This window comes from Pongo pygmaeus, chromosome 5, assembly GCF_028885625.2.
Source record: "Pongo pygmaeus isolate AG05252 chromosome 5, NHGRI_mPonPyg2-v2.0_pri, whole genome shotgun sequence".
Classification (NCBI taxonomy): domain Eukaryota; kingdom Metazoa; phylum Chordata; class Mammalia; order Primates; family Hominidae; genus Pongo; species Pongo pygmaeus.
The window spans coordinates 101,810,920-101,835,984 of NC_072378.2; the positions used below are offsets into that span (position 1 = coordinate 101,810,920).

A 25,065-nucleotide genomic window follows, 5' to 3' on the forward strand; every position below is an offset into this window, starting at 1 on the left:
TACTATTAATACTATTTATTTTGCTTGAAAAAAATTCTATTATTCTTTCTGGAGGAAGTATATGAATCAATACAGACATAAGGCTGACTGGTCTTAACATTGGTTGTGGATTTCAACTTATTTCTTCTGATTTTAATACGGTCTTCCCTGGTTCAACTATCCAGCATGCTCTTGCTTCCTCTTCAGAGAATAAAACCTCTAGTGCCTGCTTGGGTGGGATGGGGGAGTCATCATGCTATTCAGAGATAGGCTGTAACAATCTAACTGTTTTTAAAACGTCCCTTCAATAAATTCTACTTTTTTTAAACCCATGTTTATTTTGGCTTTGAAAGGGATCTAGAACTGACTATCTCTGGACATTTGTGGAGTGAGGGTGTATTCTAAAGTTACCCGTTTCCTGGTAGGTGACAAGCAGATAATCATATTTCTTAAACTGAGCTTTCATATTTATTATGAGAGTTAAAACAGTTTGGGTGACTTTTCTATCTAAATATATTTTGCCATTAAAATAATAGAAATGCTTAAAGAAATGAAAAATCAGTGCTGGAAAGTATTTCAAGAATTTTAAGTGAGTATATGTTTTGTAAAATTCTTATTACACCAATTAACTGTTAGTATTGTAGATCAGATATTTCAAATGTGAAATAATATGATAGTTCATAGTAATTTAACATGAAACTATATACATTTGTAAAGGATACAGTAGCAACATTTCTTAAAGTTGGTTGGTTTTCAGTTGTGATTAAAAAAAAAGTTTGATGTGTTCACCACATGGATTACAGTAAAATATTCACAATGAATGCATTTGTGTACTATTATAAAATATAATTATCTTGACCAGGCATGGTGTCTCATGCTTGTAATCCTAGCACTTTGGGAGGTTGAGGCAGGCATGTTCAGTGTTTCACTGGGGAGCAAAGGTTTGCGTTTCTACCCGGTCTTAGCCCTGATTCTGTGCTTGTCTTTATAGAGCACTCATTGTACCTTTTTCTTTTTCCTAGTAAATCATAAGGTACTTATTTCCATTTTATCATTGAAACAGTGCCAGGATTTTTCTCTGTAATATTGTGGGCCTGCCTTGTAGGGGAAGTAGTGGTAATATCACATTTATTTCCTTGCACATGTAGAAATAAAAGCACACTTAAACTTTAAAAAATATTCCATATCTATTTGCTTGAAAAGAGTTTTAACTTTTTATGATAATGCAAGCAGTATGATGAATATCCTTCCTGTGTTTATAACTTCAGGATTATTTTTGGTATTTGTATAATATAATAATTAAATGATGATAAGGGTTTCACAGATGAACTTTCAAGGAGCAGATGCTAACGTTTTTCCTGTTTATGTTTTACCAGGGCCTTCTGAACAAAACCTATTTTCTTCTTTTAGTAATGAAATTCTAGTAAAGCCCTCCTGAGAATTTTCAGCTGGATATAAACACTATTCAATTGTATTGGTCCAGGAATCTTTAGTTATTTAGTAGGTCTGAATAATAGATTTCTGAAGTCCAGCTTAAAGAAGTACTGAGGTGATCAAATTGTTTCTCAGTGGAAATGTAGATATCTTTATTTGTAACATCCTTATTTGTAACACATTCTGCGCCTCTCTTCAACCTATACTATTTTTGTGTATCCCTGGGGGTTAATGTAGCATCTGTGTTATGTTATCCCAAGTTGGGGGAAAACATACAAACTCTTGTAGTCTTACGGTGTCAATCTGAGTGCAGTGTTTCTCTCTTCCATATTTGTTGTATAGAAATGTTGACAAATATGAAATACTCAGGTAAGAGACAAGCACAAAGGACTTTCTTATAAATCATTTGTTTTCTGTTGTATGTATAACTTTCAATGATTTACTGGGATGCGTTTTTAAACATGAAGATTTTAAAAAATATATTTGTTAAATAAATCTATACTATACCTAGAAATATGATGAGAAATTGCTATGAGACAGTCATTATACAGATTCAGATTTTTTTTTGGTATATATATATATATTTTGGTGTATATATATATATATATATATATATATATCCCTTAAAAATTATATTGTTTAAGATGGTACAAGTAAAGTAAATGTAGTTCACTGTGTCTAAGCATTATAGGAGCACATGGAAACTAAGGAATACCTTTCTTGTGACCAACTTATATTTATTTTCTGCAGAAATCAAAAATCTCCACGTATGACAAAATGTGGGCCTTTATGAGTAGCAGAAGGCAGTCAGTGTTGGTCAAAAGTAATGAAGAAGGAATCCAGCGAGTCCTCACCTCTGATTATGCTTTCCTAATGGAGTCAACAACCATCGAGTTTGTTACCCAGCGGAACTGTAACCTGACACAGATTGGCGGCCTTATAGACTCTAAAGGTTATGGCGTTGGCACTCCCATGGGTAGGTTATATGTCAGCTCTTTGTTCTTTGTTCATTAATCTGAGTTGCTGTAAGACGGGAAAAACTGTGTGTCCACATATGCCATTAGGAATTTTGTTTTTACCAAATGCATCCTGCTACCCCTCTGTGATTGTATGAAAGCAGGTTATCAATTTGGACATATTCTTCTAAATAGATAAGTCAAAAATAGGAAAAAATAATTTCTATCAAAATGGTCAGTAGATATTTTTACTGAATCAGTGTTGAAAAACATACAGTATAACCCAGCTAACCTTCTCTTTTCAATCTTAAATTCAAAAAATGTTTTATGAGTACACTAAAGTTTTTGTAACAATTTACTTTTTTAAATTTGTGGCTTACAAATATAGTATTTGACTTAGTGAGTTAACTAAAATAAGTGAGGCATAAATGGCTCTCATGAATATTATCAGAATTGTTTTACTTAAAAGAAGGTAGAAATGGCAGACTATTTACCAATGACATATCTACAATATTTAACACTAAGGATTATTTTTAACATCCCCCTTCTTTCATATGGCAAATCATTTTTAGTCAAAATAATCAAATGAGATAATGAATTGTAATTTCCAGAAAACCATAATAAAACTCTTGATTATATATATACAAACATGTATGAATATGTATATGATGGTGCCGTAAGTAAATACACACACGCGCACACACACACACACACACACACATATATATATAAAACATTACAGTACATGTGTACATGTAGTGGACAGAATAATGGCTTCCCAGGGATGTCCATGTCTTAATCCCCAGAACCTTTGAATATGTTACTTTATAGCAATATACTTTGAATATAGCATATACTTTGAATATGTATCATAGCAAAAGATACTTTGCAAATGCGATTAAGTTAAGGATCTTGAGATGGGGAGATTTTCCTGCATTAACCAGATGCATCCAATGTAATCACAAGAGCCATTGTAAAAGGGAGAGTGTGTGGTTGAGTCATAGTTACGATGTGATTATGTCAGGGATGTGAGAGAAAGAGAGAGAGAGAGAGAGAGAGAGAAAGAGAAAGACGAGAGAGGAGAGAGATTTGTAGATATTATTTGTTGGTACTGAAGATGTAAGAAGGAGCCATGAGCCATGCAGGTGACCTTTAGAAGAAATACAGTCCTTCAGAGACATCACTTTTAGGACTTCTGACATCTAGAACTGTGAGATAATAAATTTTGTATTGTTTTAAGTCACTAAGTTGATGGTAATATTTTAGAGTAGCAACAGGAAACTAATTGTACAGAGGGAAAAAAGTAATCGCATATTTAATTACATCAATGTACTTTTTGAAAGAAAGGGGAAAACATATTCATGATTTATCACAGTAGTAACTAATAACACTGTACATGTTTTGGACCTTAACTTTTGCAAATTTGTCAATGACTTGGTTAAAACCGATCATTGATTTCTGGCAACTCTGAAATGTGTAGGAAGTCCAATAGTTTTCTACCAAAAAATTTAATATTAAATGATATTACATTTGGAAAATCATCTGAAATGTATTATGGTTTAAAAAAAGCTCGAATTAGTTTTGACAAAATTTTGAGATATTAATTCTTGCATTTATGTAGTAGAGTCATAACAAAGAATAATTGTGCAGTCATTATAGAAATGAAAAAAAACAAACCTGAGTTCTTATTCCCAAAATAGGTAAGTGTAGCTGAGTCCACATAATTGAGGGGTTAATGGTATAATTGGAATTTTCCAATTTTATTTCCAGGTAGAATACAATGCTTATTAAAGAATTAAATATAAATATTTGCTAATTTGAAAGTCAATAAAAGCTCAGTTGTTAAAACTCAACAATAATTGTTTAGAACTTAGACCAACAAAAGATATTTTGGAGGAAGAATATTTTATATTTTACATGTTTTAGACTTCCCAGTGCATAATGATACTGGATGCCACTGTTTTTAAATTCTCCACAGAAAATATACCCACTTTATTACCTGCACCAGGGAAAGGCTTCCTCATCCCTGTTATTCCAATAGTATGTACAAATTCAAAATTGGGCAATTAATTTTAATATACTATAAATGTATTAAAATGATTGCGTTTTCACAATTATATTGCTGAGAAACATTTTTTACTTCTCAAAATGTGTTAAATTGTACCTTTATCGCCAGTAAGGCTTTGGTTTATTGCCCTAGCTCTGTGTGATGGGAGTGCTCAAATCTTGGCATTCTGCATAGTTAGGTCAGTTATGGTTCTTTCCCTCAATAAGAAATGCATGCTGAACCCAGAAACTTCATGAGTTACTGCACCAGTTATTTGGAATTTGTGATGCACAACTTCTTTGATAATTTTTGAATTATGTTTTTTCCTAGGAAAAATCATATACTCTTAAAAGAAGAGGCTGATAATGTGCTATGAATATAAACGTGCAGTATTCTGCACACTGATATTCTGAACTTATTCTTGTCACTACTGTGCTCTTGGACAAGTAACTTGAAATTTATGGCCTCTAACTTTAATTTTTTAAACTAGTAAAAGAAGAGGATAGTATATCTCAGGTCCATTTAAATGCTAAATAATTTGGCAAATAATGTGCTTGATAAATTCTCAGAGTTTAGTCTAAATTAGGCTAGACTACATGGAGAAATATGGCTAGCTGATGTCTTAGAATACATTAAAAAAATCAGGCACACTCTTAAAGTAGTTATGAGAGGTGGAAGCAGTGGTTTGTTAGGCTCCCATTATCCTATAGTTTCATTTGGGAAGAGCTGAAATAAATAAACACATTTTTTAGTATCATTTCTGAAAGGAGTGAGACTCATATATTGCTGCCATTTTCTCCGGGTTTGCATCGTCTGGATGAGACTCATATATTGCTGTCATTCTCTGCTGGTTTCCATTGTCTGGATAAGGGCAGAGATATTTGTCTCTCTTTTGCTGTTCGTTGTCTCAGCCACTATCATAATCTGCATTTCTCAACTGGGAAATTAGCATTTGCCTTTTATGTTACCGTTGCTGAAGCATACTGAAAATGATAGTAGTGTGTTAATATATTTACTTATTTTAAATACTGTATTTAATTATAAACAAAAAAACAAGGAATTCATTAAGGTGTGAAAAATATTCCTTGAGGTTCTTGCTCTTTCTCAGCAAGACTTAATGAGAATAGCTATATTCAAAGCAGAGCAATATGGGCTAAGGTTCTGAAAAACGCAGATTACTTCCAGAAGTTCCCCAGGCTTTTTAATTTATATATTCAGGAGCTATAACCCACAGTGAAAATTTCACCTTTAGTAATATCCTATATGTGATCAAAGAGAGGAACTTCCTTTTCTTTGCTTTTATTATTGCTCAGATTTTGAGATATTTTCAAGAAAGCCTATGTGGTTTGATGAGGAGATTAAAACGGGAAATATTATGAGTCTTTTCGAGTGGGAAATCAGAAAAAAAAATAAAAAATTGTGCATATATCCACCCCTGCCCCATTTTCCCCCAAATTCATATTTTATTTTCTTAGCCTGCCATGCCTCCTTCTAATTGATTCATTTAGGGGCCTCACCATCACCATTCATCACTCTGAGTGTGATCGTTACTGCCCAAAGTGTGCTGTGAGATCGCTGAAAGACTCAGAATAAGCTATTTAATTAAGGAAGCTCTGTTTACACAAAAATACCTTAGTGGAGCAATCAACAATGATGTGAAAGTAAATGCTAAATAAGCTTAAGCAGGTTTAATTAAGTTTGGAGTGACATTAAATTCCTTTCATAGTTTTCCTGACTGCAGCAACGTTATTTTAATGTGGCATTTACTGCATGGTAGATTTTTGAAGCTGCAGGAAACCTTACTTGGTAAGTTAACTGAACTTCTTATTTCATTCAAAACAATATTTTTAAAAGAAGCTCAGAGTGAGTTAAAAGCAAGGAGCAAAATCATAGCAGTTTCATTAAGGAATGACTAAATTGTGTGAGCAGGTGCCGTCTTGTCTCTTATTTCACCATAGGTGATAATCTATTTATCTGAACTGGGAACATTTCTCCTCCTTAATAGCATTTTTGGCTGCATTGCTTCTCTCCTGACTGCCTGTACTTAAAAGCCTTCTTGGTTTCTCTTTTTCAAATGTTGAGTGCATATTGCACTTTGAGGACTAGGCAGACTCAGCAGTCCGTGAGCTGGTAGGAAAGCAGCAGTCTAGAAAAAATTCCATTAGGGCCAGTTGGTATTATTTTGCTTTGCTTTATGCAATTTGGTAGAAATATTATATTATAAAATGACTGAAGGGTCCCATTAAGATGATTTCTATGTTTAGCAATGAGTTAGTGACCTCTTTCTTTCATGTATTAGTTCCTCACAACTTTAATAACAAGCAATGTATGTGGCAGCTGAAAAAGGGATGGAGGGAATTGTGCTCATATTTGTGCATATTATTGATAATGTAATTTTCTATAATTTCAGCTGTTTCTATTTTACTTGTGGGTTTAAATCAATAGTGAATTCCAGTCAGTGAGTGTATAATTATTTAACAGTCAGTGAGTAACTATTTCTGTGAACAAAACCCAAAATAAATTAGTCATATAATAGAGAATTACTGAAAGACACACTATACATGAAGAATGTAAAGATAGACATATTTACAATGCCCTTTAATATGAAGATTAAATTTAAAAATAATTTTAGCCATACACAAAGCTGTTATATACATTTTATTTTTCTCATATTTACTGATTGAATCAGAAACATTAGGGTATATTTTATTTAGTAATTGACTTCTTTAATGGTACCTTTACAAGCTAATGCTTTAACACAATATTATCTATGAATATCAAAAAGCAGTAGTACTATTTATAATCCTCAAGCTAACCCATAATTAGCCTAAAGTAAAAAATGTAACAATAGGTTATATTATTGAGTTTTCATGGTAGAAGTGCACTACTTTGACATATAAACAAAATGAAATTTCCTTTTTTTACTTCTATTTTCTAATGTTAATGCATAAGATTCACTCTTTATTTTTTAATTTCTCATTATTTGGTGAGGTAAGAGATGTAGAATTGCTACCAGTGGAGGTATGTTGTTTGAGGCAGATGCCAATGTTTGTAAAAATAGAAATCAGTATGAGAAGAATGTTGTTCCCTGTTTTGTTCACCATCCATTTCTAAAATTCTCAATTTATCATATAATAAGTACTGTAATATTCATCTTTATAGATGCATAAAATTGCCAGCCTTCAGTTTTTCAGCCTTACTGAAATAAATGAACACATTTGTCTTCATTAGTTTAACATAATGCACAAAAATTGATGCAAATTATTCATCTTTCTGCAGGTCAACCCTTCCATTAAAATGCATTCTATTTTCCCTTTGCAGAAGCAGCACAATTTTAATATTTGAAGTGATTTTGCAGGGCTAAATCTAGATCTAATAATTTTCAGAGATTGAATTAAACAAAGAAACTCAAATTACACCTGTTCAAGCTGTACATTCCTGGCATATTTGTTAAGTCTAGGTTATATGTCACTGAAAACATAAGAATCTCAATAAGTTATACCTGCTCCACAGACATCATTAACAGGCTGCATGCTACAATCTAGGAGGCTTCAAGAGGGAATTTGATGAATTGTGAGCACCACTGTGAACAGCCGTGATTAATATTGTAAATATTGACCAAATGGTACCCAAACAATGTAGAAATGGATAATTCTCATAAAACAGAGTTCTGACAGATTTTATACACAAAGATTGGAGCATTTAATTCATTTACTGATTAGTCCAAGACCATGGCTTCAAATTTTACCTTAGATTAGTTAGCCACAGACTGTCAGACTATGTCAGATAGTTGCCCTTGGTTAGCACAGGTAGGTAAGATCAATGAGTCACTCTTATTAGAAAAAAGCTAGTCAAATGTTTGTTCTAAATACCAAACCCAAATGCTTTGCATTTGCTGACCCTCATGTGACAGACATATTCGTAGCATGTTGCACGGAGTCTTTGGCCTTTGTAGTCAGATGAGTTGTGTGCAAATTTTAGTTTCACCTGGATGAAACCTGATGAAGTTACTGAGTCCCTATTACACTTAGTGTCCTCATGTATAAGTAGATATAACCGTGTTCACATAATTGGATTGTGATAAAGATTGAGAATATTATATTTATAGTACTTGAATCAGAATAGGTAGCATAAAGAATTTTAAAGAAATGTTTTGATCACTTCTAATATGACGTTATAGAAAATTAAAAAAATAAAAAGTGTTTTGAAGAAATGTTCTCTAATAATTGAAAGAATATGTTAGCGGTCTCTATTTATACATTTTTAGAACTGTCTTGTCTTTATATGTTTAGGGATATTAAATATATAGCTGAGAAAGCAGAGTATTAGTATGACCCATTGTTAACCAGCTGGAAACCTGTTTCTAATGAAACCTACCTGGGATTTTACCATCAGCCAATCAGTATATTGTAATTAGATAACTACCATTTTGTGGGAAGAAAGTGATTGATATCTACTGTATAAAGTTAAGAAAATTCCTGTCATAAGGCATTATCTAAACAAGCAAAATGGTTTTCCATTTCCCAACATGTCTTGAACTTTTAGTAACAGAGCTCAAAATGTATTAGGAGAAGTATCATCTCTAAAGACATGTTTAGTAAACAATCTTTTTAGTAAACAGAGCTCAAAATGTACTAGGAGAAAAATCATCTCTAAAGGCCTGTATATTTTCTTTACATTTGACCAATCTACAAGAATTTCATTACTCTATCCTGCTTAGCTCTGCAAAATAATGAACATAAAATATAAACATAAATCATCTTTCTTTTTTAGAAGACATATATGGAAAAACAAATTTGACATAAAATAGAGAAAAATGCAATATTGGACATAAACAAATGCCTGTTATTAGTGCAGGGACTTAGATAGGTGGAGCTTAGTGAGACTAAAGCAGACAGACCAAATTGCAAAAGGGACTTAAGCAATACTTAAAGGATGGGTAGTTCACTGTCTCGAAAAAAATATATTTTTTTCTTCCAATTTTAGGGTTCTTAATGATTAATCAATCAGGATAATGATTTAATATAAAATGGTCCAACTCTTATAATTCTTTCCTTGGTATTTTACATTAGATTTGGAAAAAAGCATAATAGTAAGGAAATCATTGCTGACAAAACCATTCCTAACATTATTCTAATGATTGCTGATGGCAAAATCATAAGAAAGGTAGGGTTTATAGGATAAAATTATTTCTATTTTCATACTTAGTGTCAGAGTTTCATGGTTTAATACTCAAGAAATATGACAGCAAATCTATTTCACCAGTCACTTTTAACTAATATATATGAAATACGTCAGAACCAGTAAAAATAGTTGGCTGTTTCATTACAGGTTGATAACATTTTCTTTTTCACAAGTTAGAGGATATACAGAATATTAATAAAAGGCAACTGTCTAATACATATATTCTATAATTTGAATTCTTCATTGATACATTTTATATGCCATATATAAGCATCTCCCTTTATGATCTTAGGTACCTGAATATTTTCCTGCATATTCTGTAAATATTCCTTCAATTAGAATGTGTTTATATTATTAAAAAAATTTTTTTTAAACTAAACATTTATAATGTGTATATTTATGACGTAAAAGCGATATTGTGATTTATGAATACAATAAGGAATGATTAAATTAAACTAATTAGCATATCAATCACCTCAGATACTTATCTTTTTATGGTGTGAACATTTGAAATTTACTCTATTAGAATTTTTGAAATGTACAGTACACTGTTACTAATTATATTCACCATGTTGTGCAATAGATTAAAAAGACCCTATTCCTCTTGTCTGAGATTTTTTACCCTTTGACCATCATCTCCCCATTTCTCTCAACCCTCCAGCCTCTGCTTTCTGTTTCTATCAGTTCAAATGTGTTAGATCCCACATGTCAGTGAAAATATGTGATATCTGTCTTTTTGTGCCTGGCTTCTTTCATTTAGCATAATATTCTCCTGTTTCATCTAGGTTGTCGCAAATGATAGCGTTTCATTATTTTTTAGGGCTGAATAGTATTCCATTCTGTGAATATGTACTGCATTTTCTTTATTCTCTGATCCATTATTAATATAAGGTTGATCCTATAACTTGACTATTGTGAAAAGTGCTGCAATGAGTAATGGAATGTGGACATCTCTTTGACACACTGATTTCAAATCTTTTGAGTAAATACATAGAAGTAAAATTGATGGATCATATGCTAATTTTACTTTTAGTTTTCTGAGGAGCCTCCATACTGTTTCCCATGATGGTTGCACTAATTCACATCCCACCAACAGTATGCGGGGGTTTCCTTTTCTTCACATCCTGATCTGATGGTTTTATAAGGAGTTTTCACTTTTACTTCTTTCACAATCTCTCTTGCCACCACCATGTAAAAAGTGCCTTTCACTTTCCTCTGTGATTGTGAGGCCTCCCTAACCGCAGAGAGCTGTGAGGCCATTAAGCCTATTTTTCTTCACAGTCTCAGGCATGTCTTTATCAGCAGTGTGAAAATGGACTCATACAGAGGAATACCATTGAAAGGCCTTAATTTTATAGAAGTATAAGACATTCATGAGCAAAAATGATAAGGATACAAAAAGAGTAATTTCATCTTTAAAAATATATCAAGCCATAATATTTTAATCACCAAATGGTGTCAGATAAAAGTGAACCAATCTTTCTGATACCTAATAATCTTTTCACATTGCGTATCTGTTCACTCAGTACCTTGCTGAAAATTTTCTAGTGGTGCTCTTGAGCTATCAGATAAAATATTAATTCCTAACAATGTCATGCAATCCCTTTCTTTTACCTATCTGAAGAGTCCTGTATTAGTCTGTTTTCATGCTGCTGATAAAGACATACCCAAGACGGGATAAAAAGAGGTTTAATTGGACTTACAGTTCCACATGGTTGAGGAGGCCTCAGATTTATGGCGGGAGGTGAAAGACCCTTATTTCATGCTGGCAGCAAGAGAAAAATGAGAAAAATGCAAAAGCAGAAACTCCTGATAAAACCATCAGATCTCGTGAGACTTATTCACTACCACGAGAACAGTATGGGGAACCACCCACATGATTCAATTGTCTCCCACTGGCTCCCTCCCACAATACATGGGAATTATGGGAGAACAATTCAAAATGAGATTTGGGTGGGGACACAGAGCCAAACCATATCATTTCCTTTCTGAATTTATCCTCTCTCCCCTACATCTAACCTGATAACAATACAGCAAGTTGGGTTTCCCTCTGCCTGGGTTGACCTTTTTTCACTCTTCCTCCAATTTTCTGGTTGAATTCTCTCATCCAGATAAATTTCTTATGCTGACCTTTTCATCTCTTTACACACTTTTCCTAGGCTGCCACAGAAATATATAGGATCTCTCTCTCTCTTTTGGAACCATAGCACATTTTCAGATATTCCTATATAGTATTTGGTATATAATATTACAATTTTTAAAGTATCTTTTTCTCCATTAAGGTGATAATATGAGTGTCCTAATGGCAAGGACCATAAATGAATCAATTTTTACCCATACTGTCTAACTATTAATTTTTAAGTACATAAATATTACTTAGCATAGCTGTGAGATCCTAAGTATATAGTGATGAACAATATAACCACGACCCCTGCCCTCCTAGAGTTTTCAGTGTAACAAAGAATATATAAAATTGAGCAAGTTTTTACAAATAAACAGGGTAATGTGTTACCGAATTATGTGACAGATGAAACTATAATAAATTAGTCTTCAGGAAAGGTAAGCAAAAAAGATTACTTCTATTTGATAACAGGAGTAAGAATGATAATTCTTCTTTTACTTTTGCTAACTTTTTCTTACTTCTCTCTCTTCTCTTTCCATCTACATTCCAGTTTTGGAAAGGTGTACATAGAAAAGGAAAATGATAGTGAGCGCATCTCAAATCCATTTTGTTCATTTCTTCTAGATTTAGAGGATAGGATGAGGTACAAGGTATCAGGGCCATGGAAGAATTTAGCCAACTATAAATGACACTGTTCATGTAGAAATGAGAGAAGAGAGGTTAAAAATCATCTGGTATCAAGAGAATAAAAAAATTTACTAAAGACATACCTAATAAATAATTAGCTAATAATGCAAAGAACTTTTAAAACACAATAATAATAAACAACCCCACTAAAAAATGGTCCAAAGATCTTAACAGACACCTCATCAAAGGAAATACACAAATACCAAGAGAGCATATGACAAGATGCTCCATATCATATGTCATAAAAGAAATGCAAATTAAAATAATGCTTTATTTAAAAAGCAGTGAATAAAAATTGCAAGAGTAAGTTGTTACCTATCAATAATAACCTTGAATGTAAATTAATTCTTCCATCAAAATACATACAGTGGCTGCATGTATTTTTAAAAAGATCAAATTATATGTTGCATGTAAGAGATTCTTTTTAGCTTTAAGAGTATTCATAACTGAAAGTGAAGTGATGGAAAAGGTATTCCATGCACATGGTAACCAAAAGTCAGCAGGGATGGCTATACTTAGAGTTCAAGTGAAAAACATTTATAGGAGACAAAGAAGATCATTATTTAATGATAAAGGAGGAAATAAATCAAGAGGACATAATAATTGTAAATATATACGCACCAAATATTGATTCACCTGAATATATAAAGCAAATATTAATGGACTGAAAGAAGAAATTAAAATAATAGTAAAAGGCACCAATAGCCCACTTTTATTAATAGGTAAATCAACAAGACAGCAAATTAACAAGAAAATACTGGGCTTGAACTGCACTTTTGATATTGTTTGGCTCTGTCCCCACCCAAATCTCATGTAGAATTCTAATCCCCACATTTTAGGGAGGGACATGGTGGGAATTAATTGGATCATAGGGGCAGATTTCCCTCATGCTATTCTTGTGATACTGAGTGAGTGCTCACAAGATCTGATGGTTAAAAAGTGTGACACTTCTCCCCACAACCCGTGCCCACTGCCACCATGTGAAGAAGGTCCTTCCTTCCCCGTTAGCCTTCTTCCATGATTGTAAGTTTCCTGAGGCCTCCCAGCCATGCTTCCTGTTAAGCCTTCAGAACTATGCGTCAATTAAAACTCTTTTCTTCATAAATTTCCCAGACTCAAGTGGTTCTTTATAGCAGTGTGCAAATGGACTAATAAAACTTTATATGAAATGAACCTAACAAACATATATAGAACTTTCCATTCAAGAGCAGTAGAATGTGCTTTCTTCTCAACTGTACATATAACATTCTCCAAGACAGGGCATAGTTTAGGCCATGAAACAAATCTTAACAAATTCAAAAAGGTTGAAATTATATGTGGTATTGTTTCTGACCACAACAGTGTGAAACTGGAAATCAATAACAAGAGAAATCTTGGAAAATTAACAAGTATGTAGAAATTAAACAACATGCTCCTGAACAACTAGTAAGTCAAATAAAAAATCAAAAGGAGTATTAAAAATATATTGAAACAAATGACAATAGAAACACAGTATATCAAAACCTACAGAATGCAGCAAAAGCAGTTCTATGAGGGAACTTTATAGCAACAAAATGCCTCTACTTAAAAAGAATGAAGATCCCAAATAGCCTGACATTATGCCTCAAGGAGCTAGAAAAGGAAGAACAAACTAAACCCTAAAGTTAGCGGAAGTAAATAATAAAGATCAGAACAGAAATACATCAAACAGAAAATAGAAAAACCATAGGAAAAAAACCCAATAGTCACTTCTTTAAAAAAATAAACAAAATAGACAAACCTTTTACTAGGCTAAGGGCAAAAAGAGAGGCAACTCAAAATCAGAAAGAAAAAGAAGGCATTAAACTGAAAACTCTAAAGCATTACTGAAAGAGATAGAAGACACAATAAGTAGAAAGATATCTATGTTCACAGATTGGAAGAATTAATATTGTTAAAAATTTTCTTCCTGGCCAGGTTCGGCGGCTCATGCCTGTAATCTCAGTACTTTGGGAGGCCGAGCTGGGTGCATCACAAAGTCAGGAGTTCGAGACCAGCCTGGCTAACATGGTGAAACCCCATCTCTACTAAAAATACAAAAAATTAGCTGGGTATGGTGGTGTGAGCCTGTAATCCCAGCTACTCAGGAGGCTGAGGCAGGAGAATTGCTTTAACCCAGGAGGCAGAGGTTTTGGCTCACTAGCCAAGATCACGCCAATGCACCCCAGCCTGGGTGGCAGAGCAAGACTCCATCTCAAAGAAAAAAGAAAAAAAATATATTTCTTCCTACCCAAAGCTATCTACAGTTTTAATGCAAACTCTCTTAAACTTCCAATGTAATTTCTCATAAAAAATAGAAAAGCAATCCTATAGATTATGTGAAATCACAAAAAGGCCTAATACTCAAGGCAATAATGAGCAAAATAAAATAAAATAAAGCTAGAGGCGTCACAATATCTGATTTCAAATTACACTGCAAATCAATAGTAATCAAAATAGCAAGGTACTGCCCCCCTCCCAAGAAAAAAATAGACATATTGACCAATGGAACTGTATGGAGGGTGCAGAAATGAACCCACACATGTATGATCAATTATCAAAACTATCAAGAACACCTAATGGAAAAAAATAGTTCTTCAATCAACGGCATTGAGAAAACTGGATATCCACAAGCAGAAGATGTAATTTGGTCTTTTTCTCACACCACATACAAAAATCAACTCAAAATGCATTAAAGAATTAAAAGTAAGGTCAGAAATTGTAGAAGTACTAGAAGAAAACATAGGGCAAAAACTATACAACATTGAGTTGGGCAATATTTTTTTAGATTTGAACCCAAAAGTGCAGGCAACAAAAGCAAAAATAGACAAATGGGATTACATCAAACTAAAAGCTTCTGCAAAGGAAGGAAAAAAAATAATAGTGTGAAGAGACAACCTAGAGATTGTGAGAAAATATTTGCAAGCCACACACCCAATAAGGTGTTAAATCAAAACTATATTAAGAACTCAGACAACTGAAGAGCAAGAAAAAATTATTTAAATGAGTAAGGGATCTGAATAGACATTTATCAAAAGAAGACATACAAATGGTTAACAGATATATGAAAAAAAATTAACCATTGTTAATCATTGGGGAAATGCAAATTAAAACCACAGTGACATATAACCTCACACTAGTTAGAATAGCTATAACAAAAAAGACATAATGTATTGGAGTAATGACAAGCTAGAAGAAATATAATATTATTAGTAGTCTACTTCATAAAAATATTTTCCCAGACCCAAAGCGAGCAACCAGTACCAAACCACTACCTAATGCTAGGTCATATACAGCATGTAATATAATATAATTACAATATCTGAATAACTAATGAATATAAAATAAAAGAAACAAATGTCCTTTAGGAGGTGGCCAGAGAGGATATGTCATATGAAAAAAAAGCAATACCCAGTAAGCCCTTTAGACTTTTAACAAAATGTATGAAGGATTTGGGTTCTATTAAGGAAGAACAAAAAGCATATTTTTATTATTTTTTTCAAAAATTGGTTTCATCAATTTTAGTATACAGCTATATTTAATTAGTTCTTATAACTCTTGTCCCACAAAATTATCTTGCAAATAGACTTCAAAGCCAGTTGTGGAACTGTGTTTTAATATAAGCAGTGTGCTGTGAATTCTTATGAAGCATATGGAGCAATAGATGAAAAAGGGAACCTACAAAAAATACAAATTGATAAGCTGTGAGTTCACAATATGTAAGTTCAAAGGCAGAAAGGAGAGTACATAGGGTCAGACAGAAAAATCTAATGAAGGGGCAACATATTTTTGACAGAGAGAACACATGTAATAACAATAGTAATTGTTATCTAAGGTTATCTTACTTTACAATAAGTATTAATAGTAATTATTGTTTCTAAAGCAGTACAAATTCAATTTAAAAGAAAAGAATTTATGGGGACATGAATAAGCGAGAGGGAAAAATTCTTCCCCGACAATAAATTTAAACATTACAAACAAGTTTTATTTAATTTTTTTCTGTTCTTTCCTTTAATAGATAGATGGAAGCCTTTACTTTGCTAATGTATAATGTGAATTTGCATGAGATATATTTGATATGTAGTATTATTCAAGATTATTCGTACAAGTAATCCTTTAAAAATCAAACAGATGTACATTTATCAAAAACAGAAGTGCATGTGGGAATAGCCAGTTTGGGAAATACTGTTATAATGAGTTTTAGAAGGAGATATATTATAAAAAGCAAGAATGATTTTGTTTCTGACCCTTGTAATTGATAAAAGCATACAGAAGCTTGATTTGAAAGTAAAGAAACATTTGAAAGGCTGAATGAGAGGTTTCCAGAATGTAAGATAATGCAATTGCAGCATGTTAAATATAAGATACATTGATTTCAGGATATATTTTTAAATATAGGATAATGTGATTTCAGTATATTCATTATTGGACAATTTGCTGTGCAACCTTTAAAGAAAAGTTATTTATCAATGAATAAGCCTCCCTCAGAATTAAAAGAAAGGCTGACTGCATTTACTTTATTAGTTCTATATTATCTAGACGTAATGAAATAAGATAAAGAGAAAAATGTTGGCATGTAAAATTGAGAGATTGTACAGGGTAGTAAAAGAGCAATAGAAGAAGTAGATCAATATATTGTATATAATAGACTTAAACTTTAAAATTAAGTATTTAGAACTACGTGCGCATTTCATTCTACAAGTAAGGTTCCTAGAATGATAGAGAGGAAAGAAAGGAAGAAGGAAAAAAGGGGGAAGGGAAAGAATGAGAGAGGGGGAGGGGAGAGAAGAGCACGGGAGGGAAGTGGAAGTTAGGGAAGGAAGGGGAAGGGAACAAAAGAATACAGGGCCCCGGCACGGTGGCTCAGGCCTGTAATCCCAGCACTTTGGGAGGCCAAGGCGGGTGGATCACGAGGTCAAGAGATTGAAACCATCCTGGCCAACATGGTGAAACCCCGTCTCTACTAAAAATACAAAAATTAGCTGGGCATAGGGTGCCTGTAATCCCAGCTACTTGGGAGGCTGAGGTAGAAGAATCACTTGAAACTGAGAGGTGGAGGTTGAAGTGAGCTGAGATGGCACCACTGAACTCTAGCCTGGGCGACAAGAGCAAAACTCGGTCTAAAAACAAACAAACAAACAAACAAACAAAAAATGGAATAAGAAATAAAAAGAGAGTACAGGAAAGGCAAAAAAAAAGAAAAAGAAAAAGAAAAAGGAAAGGGAACACAGAGGAATGAAAAAGTAGGGAGGAAGAAGAGGAGGAAAGGAGGGAAGAGGGAGAAAAGGAGGAAGGGAGGGAGGGAGGGAGGAAGGAAGGAAGGAAGGAAAGAAAGAAACAAAGAAGAAAGATAAGAATAACTCAATTTAATAAACCCAGCAAGTTAGCTCTGAAATATTTGGTGAGATTTGTGTTCACTGTTTATAATAATCACAGTTTAATCTTTTAAGGAGTTTTAATCTGTCTTGGGAGAGATTCTCATGAAATCACAATATTACATAAAAATATATGATTAAAGTTTAACGTAAAAGGGACATTTAGAGACAATAACTATTGTTGAGGAAGTTCTGGATAGATACATTTGTAGTTTTTATCTGTCCATCCATACACTGTCATCATATGTCATTTGAAACTGCCTCTATACCTCCTATGAGGGCTCATTTGGAGCATCAGGTCTTATACATCTGACATATGAAGTGGTTTCACTGTGTAATAAATGTATGTACTATGACTGCCTGCTTCCCTCCCTCCCTCCCTTCCTTCCTTCCTTCCTTCCTTCCTTCTTTCCTTCTTTCCTTCCTTCTTTCCTTCCTTCCTTCCTTCCTTTCACTCTCTGCAAGCTAAGACTTTTTTTACTTGGTAAAAGGGATCTTTTGTCAACTTGTAAAAAGATAATTTACAAACATAAGAGTTCCTTACTGTGAATAAGGAGAATTTGTTTAAATTTTCAAAGAAAGTCCCACTGAGAGCAGCAATATAGAAAGAACCAAAGATTAGAGATTGAAATGAAGATTCAAGGCCTAATTTGGCTTTAAAAGTGTTTGATTTATCCTGAATTTTTAAAAATAATTTATTTGTCAATGTTTTAAATGTGTGAATTTTAGACAAAATATTTCATATGATCTGACAAAAAAAAAGAAAACATATGGTCACCCTGTGACCATATAGTCTCACAAGATTTTAGTAAAACTGAAACTGAAGGCCATCTGTCTATTTTGAGTGTTGCAGTTTTCCAGATATTTTTGTGTACCTTCCTCCATTCATTTATGGTTGTCTGTCCTCCCAGCAGTTTGAAAATTGACACTAAGTTACAATGATGCATGTTCTAATAGACACATTTATAATTTCCTTAGTGTTTTCTAATTAAAGTTAGAGGCCTCTTGAAAACATATACATATTTCTTGAAGGCGACCTTACAGTGTGACTCCTGAGCTTCTCTCAGTTGACATTCAGTAACATCAGTTCTTTGTTTGCCAATGTACAGATTCATGTGGGAGTTTCGACTTGGGAGGAACTGTATCTACATAATTAACGAGTGTTCACTTCATTAGAGCTAAGTGCATGGCTGTTCGTGTCACAGGGAGAATGGAAAATTCTTCCGTTCTTTGGTCTCAATGTGTCCTTGAGATTTTTCATCTAGCTGAAATTTCAGTCCACATTTGACTTCAACTGGCATATTTGTAGAAATACTTCCAAAGGAGCATCAAATTATGTATCAAATAAGTAATAATTCATTTTTAATTACTTGTCCTTTTAAAAAATACTTAAACTAGATCAGTGATGGAAGGACAAGTAAAACGTATCACTGATTTATTATTATTTAATAATATAGGCATTGATTATATTCCCCATATTATTTCATCTTGTTTAAAACCTTAATAAGAAGCCCATTAACTTTGTACATTTGACTCAAATCAAATATCATTTAAACATTCCCATGTTCATAAAAGCAAGTGTGCTGAGGTTTGCTAGCAATGGGAAATTTGTATATTCACAATCAATGCTGGAAATAGGAAGTTCAGCTGGCAAAAAGTCAAGAGGTATCTCACTTGCTGAAAAGTAGGTTGCTTTTGTTTATTTGTGTCTTATTTTGTTCTTGAGAATGTAATGGAGAATATAGTGTTTGAAGATACTGGAATAGACATCCCAGTGCAGTTGGTGCATATAGTGAGTTGGCAATAATATTATATTCTTTCAATAGTTCTCAAAATGAGAAATGAGCTCTCACAAAATAAATACTTAAGTGGATTAAGAATTTTCTATATTTGAAAGTCTACTTTCCAAGTAATCACCCTTCACAAATCTTGCTTATAATTATATTTATATAAAAGAAATTACAGTCTGGGCACCTTCGCTCACACCTGTAATCCCAGCACTTTACAGGGCAGGTGGATTGCTTGAGCTCAGGAGGTCAAGACCAGCTGGGCAACATGGTGAAACCCCATCTGTACTAAAAATACAGATGGTGTGGTGGACACCTGTCATCCCAGCTACTCAGGATGCTGAGGCAGGAGAATCATTTGAGCCTGGGAGGCAGAGGTTGCAGTGAGCCGAGATCCCACCACTGCACTCCAGCCTGGGTGAAAAAGCGAGACTCTGTCTACAAAGACAAACAACAAGAACAACAACAACACACATATACACACACACACATACACACAAAAAGAAAAGAAATTACAACTTTTTGTTAACCAGATGTGGCCATTTTCACAAACACTATCAACACAAGATTTGTTGCATATACTGTTTCTAATTCAAAGACATTTGATAAACTATCATTCTGCTTAAAATGGAGATACTCTTCCCCATTAAGTAAGCATTTATTTTGCAGGGAAAATATATGATTATCAGAATAAAATTGATCTTTCAACTGGCACCATGCTAGATATAGCAAATTAATAAATACTGAATAGTCAAGCAAAATGACCTTAGTTTATGGTGTTTTATTACATATCACAGAGACTCAAGCACCATGTTATGGCTCTTATGTTATGTTAAAATGCTTTTAGTCAGTTATTATGCTCCTCAGAATATGCAAACATTTGCTGAGAGCCTATGATTTGAAAAATGATTGAGAATTCAGATGGATGGATGTTTCTTTAGTGTTCTTTAGTGTTTATGCTAATGGACGTAGATATTCATCTGCATTAGATACTACATAAGTGATATTTTTGTTAATTTGTTGACCAGAAACATATAAAAATAATGAAGCACATGCATCTTTCTATATCCGTTAGATGGATGGATGGATGGATAAATGAATGGATGGACTGACTGGACAGACAGACAGATAATAGATAGCCTCCATACAAAAAAGCTTGTAATGTATTTAGGAAAATAGGCCATATCTCAACAGGTAAATAATAATACCAGGGAACCTAGGCTGAATGCCCAGTGAGTGATCAAGATAGAAAGTAGTATAAGCTGGGCTAATATATTGAAATCTGAAGTGGTTAAGGGGCAGAATTTACACTGCACATTCGTGTTAGATTAGTATTTTAAGAAGAGCACAGGGGAGAAACTGAGAAGCAGAAATTCCCCTAATATACTTAAGAATTATTGCATAATGAAAATAAAATATTTGAGTTCTAATTATAGGAATGAGCAATACCCCTATTTAGGAAGGCGGTAAAAAACGTAGAGAAGCCATAAACTTCTACAGCTTCTAAGTAGAGAAAAGATGATGTTAAACAACTCTTCAGTTGGGTTTGGTAGATCTTCATTTGTCCAAATTTTTCAACAGGTTACTTACGTTCTATGGTTCTCGTTTTTCTACTTTTACATTGCCTACTCTCACTAAAAGAGATGTATAGATGTGGACACATTTAAATCAAAACAAAATTACAGGCAATGTTGAATACAAGCTGAAATGTTTAATATTTTTCTGGAAGCAGGAAAACATTATGGGTGAATTTGTACACAAAAAATGGAATATGCAGTATAGTGTCTTAGGAAAAAGACCACACTTTAGAAGAAGGCTATTTCTGGGTGGGGGAAAGCAATAAAACCAATCCCTTGGAACAGATGTAGAAAAATGCATGTGCTTCCATATTTTTATATGTTTCTGGTCAATGAATTAGCAGATATTACTTATCATGTAATATCTAATGCAGATGAGTATGTACTTCCATTAGCATAAACAATACGTTTTATATATATTGTTGCCTCCACTGGAAAAAACAAAATAAAACATTGTCTCCTAAAAAATAAATTGATAAAGGAACAACGCCCCAAATGTTTACAATACCAGGCTGTATGCCCTTTGATTTATAAATTAAATTACCATAATGATTTTTAAATTATCTAAGTCCATACAACCTGTGACTTCTCTTATGCATGTCACATAACAGATACTAGTGACTGCCCATTATCTGCTAAGTAAAAGATATCATTGAATACAGCTTATTAGTAATGATTCCCTTAAATTACTGCATTTAATCTTGGGAAGCACCATTTTTTCACAACTTTTCTGGTCTAAAAATAGAGATAGCTGTTTTATCAGTGCTCTGGTTTCAGTGTAGAATAAATTGTAGATATGAATGAAACATCTTTGCACTCTATCCATTTTCCTTTGTGGATTCTTTCTTACTGTTTTACAATGCTGTAAGCTGAGTCCACCTTTTAGGAGACATATTCTTTCTTAAAACAGAATTCATTTAATTCCTCAATATCTAGCAAGGCTATCCATTTTAATGATCTTGTTAAACATCTATGTCTTTTTTCCAGTTGTTTTTCTCTTCTGAAAAAACACTGGCACAGTTTGAAGCATTTTGAAAAATCTCTGCCCTCCTCTCATCTTGCTAACCTTTAATTATGAAATTTCAGGTTTCTTGAAATACTTAACATAACCTCTCCTTTCTTAGGTTCTCCATATCGAGACAAAATTACCATAGCAATTCTTCAGCTGCAAGAGGAAGGCAAGCTGCATATGATGAAGGAGAAATGGTGGAGGGGCAATGGTTGCCCAGAAGAGGAGAGCAAAGAGGCCAGTGCCCTGGGGGTTCAGAATATTGGTGGCATCTTCATTGTTCTGGCAGCCGGCTTGGTGCTTTCAGTTTTTGTGGCAGTGGGAGAATTTTTATACAAATCCAAAAAAAACGCTCAATTGGAAAAGGTAAATGTTACTTTTTTGCAGTTTAAATTTAAAACAATTTTCATTGTTACAATAAAACACAAACCAAAAGAGTTTTTATGTTACCAACTAACGATAATGCGTAGAACTATTGCTCTAAATTGTCTTATGTCATTCATTATATAACAAAATATTGTATTTATTGAAATTTCACAGAAAGACTCATGGTCACCTTTATGATTTTTTATTTAATTTTAATATGTTTAATTGTAGCCAGCTTCAGGAAAAATAGCTATTTCTACTCTTATTACAGACTTAAAAAATAAACTTTTGTTGTTTGAATTTCATTGTGGTATATGATGAGATACAGTTAATTAAGTGAGTAAAAATTAGAAACTGTAATATGAAAGAAAAAATACTCTGCAGATTAAAAATGAGATTTTATATACAATATGGGTTAACAGTTTCAAGTTAGAGAGTAAGTTTTTATCTGAATAGCTTTAGTCCAATAAATTTCTAGTTTAAGAAAGATGTTAGCTTTCACTGGAGAAATTACAGTTAATTTTCTACATTAATGAGTGTGTGAAAATAGTATAGTTTCTTTTTGCCATTTAATAGTATTCTTAATCAGTTCTTTGTTTTATTGTACCAGAGTCCTTCTAAAAATATGTATAAACTTCAAAAATATTGAGGCTATTGCTATATTTTGCATTTGAATGCAGTCATTTGTATGTTTTTTGTATTATCCTTGAAAAGTTTGTCACCTCATTCAGATTCTATATTTCTAGTGCTATAATTTCCTCATTTCTATAAATACGATGAAGACTAGGAAAATAACTTTTTCAGATGCTACATGATACTTTTTGTATGCAAATTTATTGCTCTGGATATGACGAAACCAACAGTTTAAAGTCTTCTAGTACATTATTTAATCTTTTCTATGTAAACATCTCTTTTGTTTTTGATGAAACTCACAATATTTTAGACTTAACTTTAACCACTGTGGCAGAATGAGATAATATAATCTTTAATATTTAAGAGGTTTATGAACTTTTATTGGTAAATACAAAGAGCAAAAAAGAGGTATTTTGAAAATAATGCCATACAGGAATACCAGGTAAATATTTTTTCTAATATTCTTTGAAGTGTTTGTACCTTTAGAAATATTTTTGAAAATAAAAATGCTCCTTTATCTCTAATAACTTATGTCATAATTATTTATCCTTCCTGGAATCAGAATTTTGGATACAGTATTTGTACATTTTTGCTTGATTATAGTACTTGACAGTGAGGAATGTTATCATAAATGTATATTATTATAACCCCATTTTGTCTATGACTAAAATAACCAATTAAAGTTTTTGAAGAATTCAGAAAATATCATGATTTGTTTTCACAAAACATTCAGGTTGTTATTTATGCTTGCTTGGCTAACTCAAATATTGGTTGCATTTTTGTGTCTAAGTACACTTTTTATGTTATAATCATTTTTAAAGTGTCAAAATGAACTTTGAAACTAAATCTAAAGAGCTAACCAAAGAAGAAATATTAACTCATTAATTATCATTTCAGGTTTAATTTGTCAATAAGTGTGATATTTAAGGCATTAATGTGTAATATAAGAATGAAAATCATAGAATAAATATGGGTTTTCTACTTGGAACCTCAAATAATCCATATGTAATAATTTTCTTTAAGTTATAGCTCAGTATTAAAGTAAAACGAATTAGTCTCTTGATGATATGTGGTATTCTATTGTGCTTACCTCTATGTGTCCCATTCATTTGATTTATCTAGGCTGTATCTTTAGTGCAGCTTTGTTTTACAAGTATTTGGTTAAAACAAAAACAAATGATGTGAGGATTTAATTTTGTAATATATTGTGCTTCATTGTTATTATGAACACGTTTAGCTGAATTTTTCGGATATTACCCAGATCTCTTGACATTCTATGGATCTATATGATCCTCTAAAAATTAGAAAAATAAAATTAATGTACCTTTTCAAACAGAAACAATGAAGCATTAACATTGCACTAGAAAGAAATAACTGAGTGGATATTACATGAGCATTATAGTCACTCCACAATGCTTTGCACACTGTTTCTACATAGCTGCCACAAGGAAATCCAAATTGCTTAGGTTAACAGATGAGACCCTTTCACACCTGTCCCTGTCCACTGCTGTAGCTTTATCTTTTGCTCCTCTCCAATTTGCACCTTTACTACAGCCACACTACATTTCAACTCTCAATTTCTCAAGATTATACTCTTTCTTTTGACTGCAGTAAATCTTGTCTATTATTCTACCTTGCAAACTCTCACAAACATTTTATATTAGGCATTTAAAATGAGACATTAACTTGTCCAGAAAGCTTTTCCTAATCAAAAGATATAATGAGTTTGGGCACAGAGCACAGCTTGTTTCTAAGAAGTGGAAGTAGGTTTTCATTTCCTATTTCAATGAAAAAAAATGTGACTCATATATCTCATCTTTTTACTTAGTTTATTTCAGGTACTGTCATAATCTAAAAACATGTATCTCCTTTTGAGAAAGCTGGGAAGGTATTTTGCCCATTTCAAACCATT

At 32.9% G+C, this 25,065-nt stretch overlaps 1 protein-coding gene across 2 annotated transcripts in view; it reads left to right on the plus strand.

Moving 5' to 3' along the window:
• Window positions 1–25,065, plus strand: part of GRIK2 (glutamate ionotropic receptor kainate type subunit 2) — a 1,201,378-nt gene that overhangs the window by 1,164,338 nt on the left and 11,975 nt on the right. For both annotated transcript variants that reach the window (XM_063666452.1, XM_054490294.2), the window contains 2 exons: window positions 2,164–2,389; window positions 22,270–22,520. In XM_063666452.1, coding sequence (XP_063522522.1) covers window positions 2,164–2,389; window positions 22,270–22,520 — 477 coding nt within the window. The remainder of the gene's footprint in view (window positions 1–2,163; window positions 2,390–22,269; window positions 22,521–25,065) is intronic.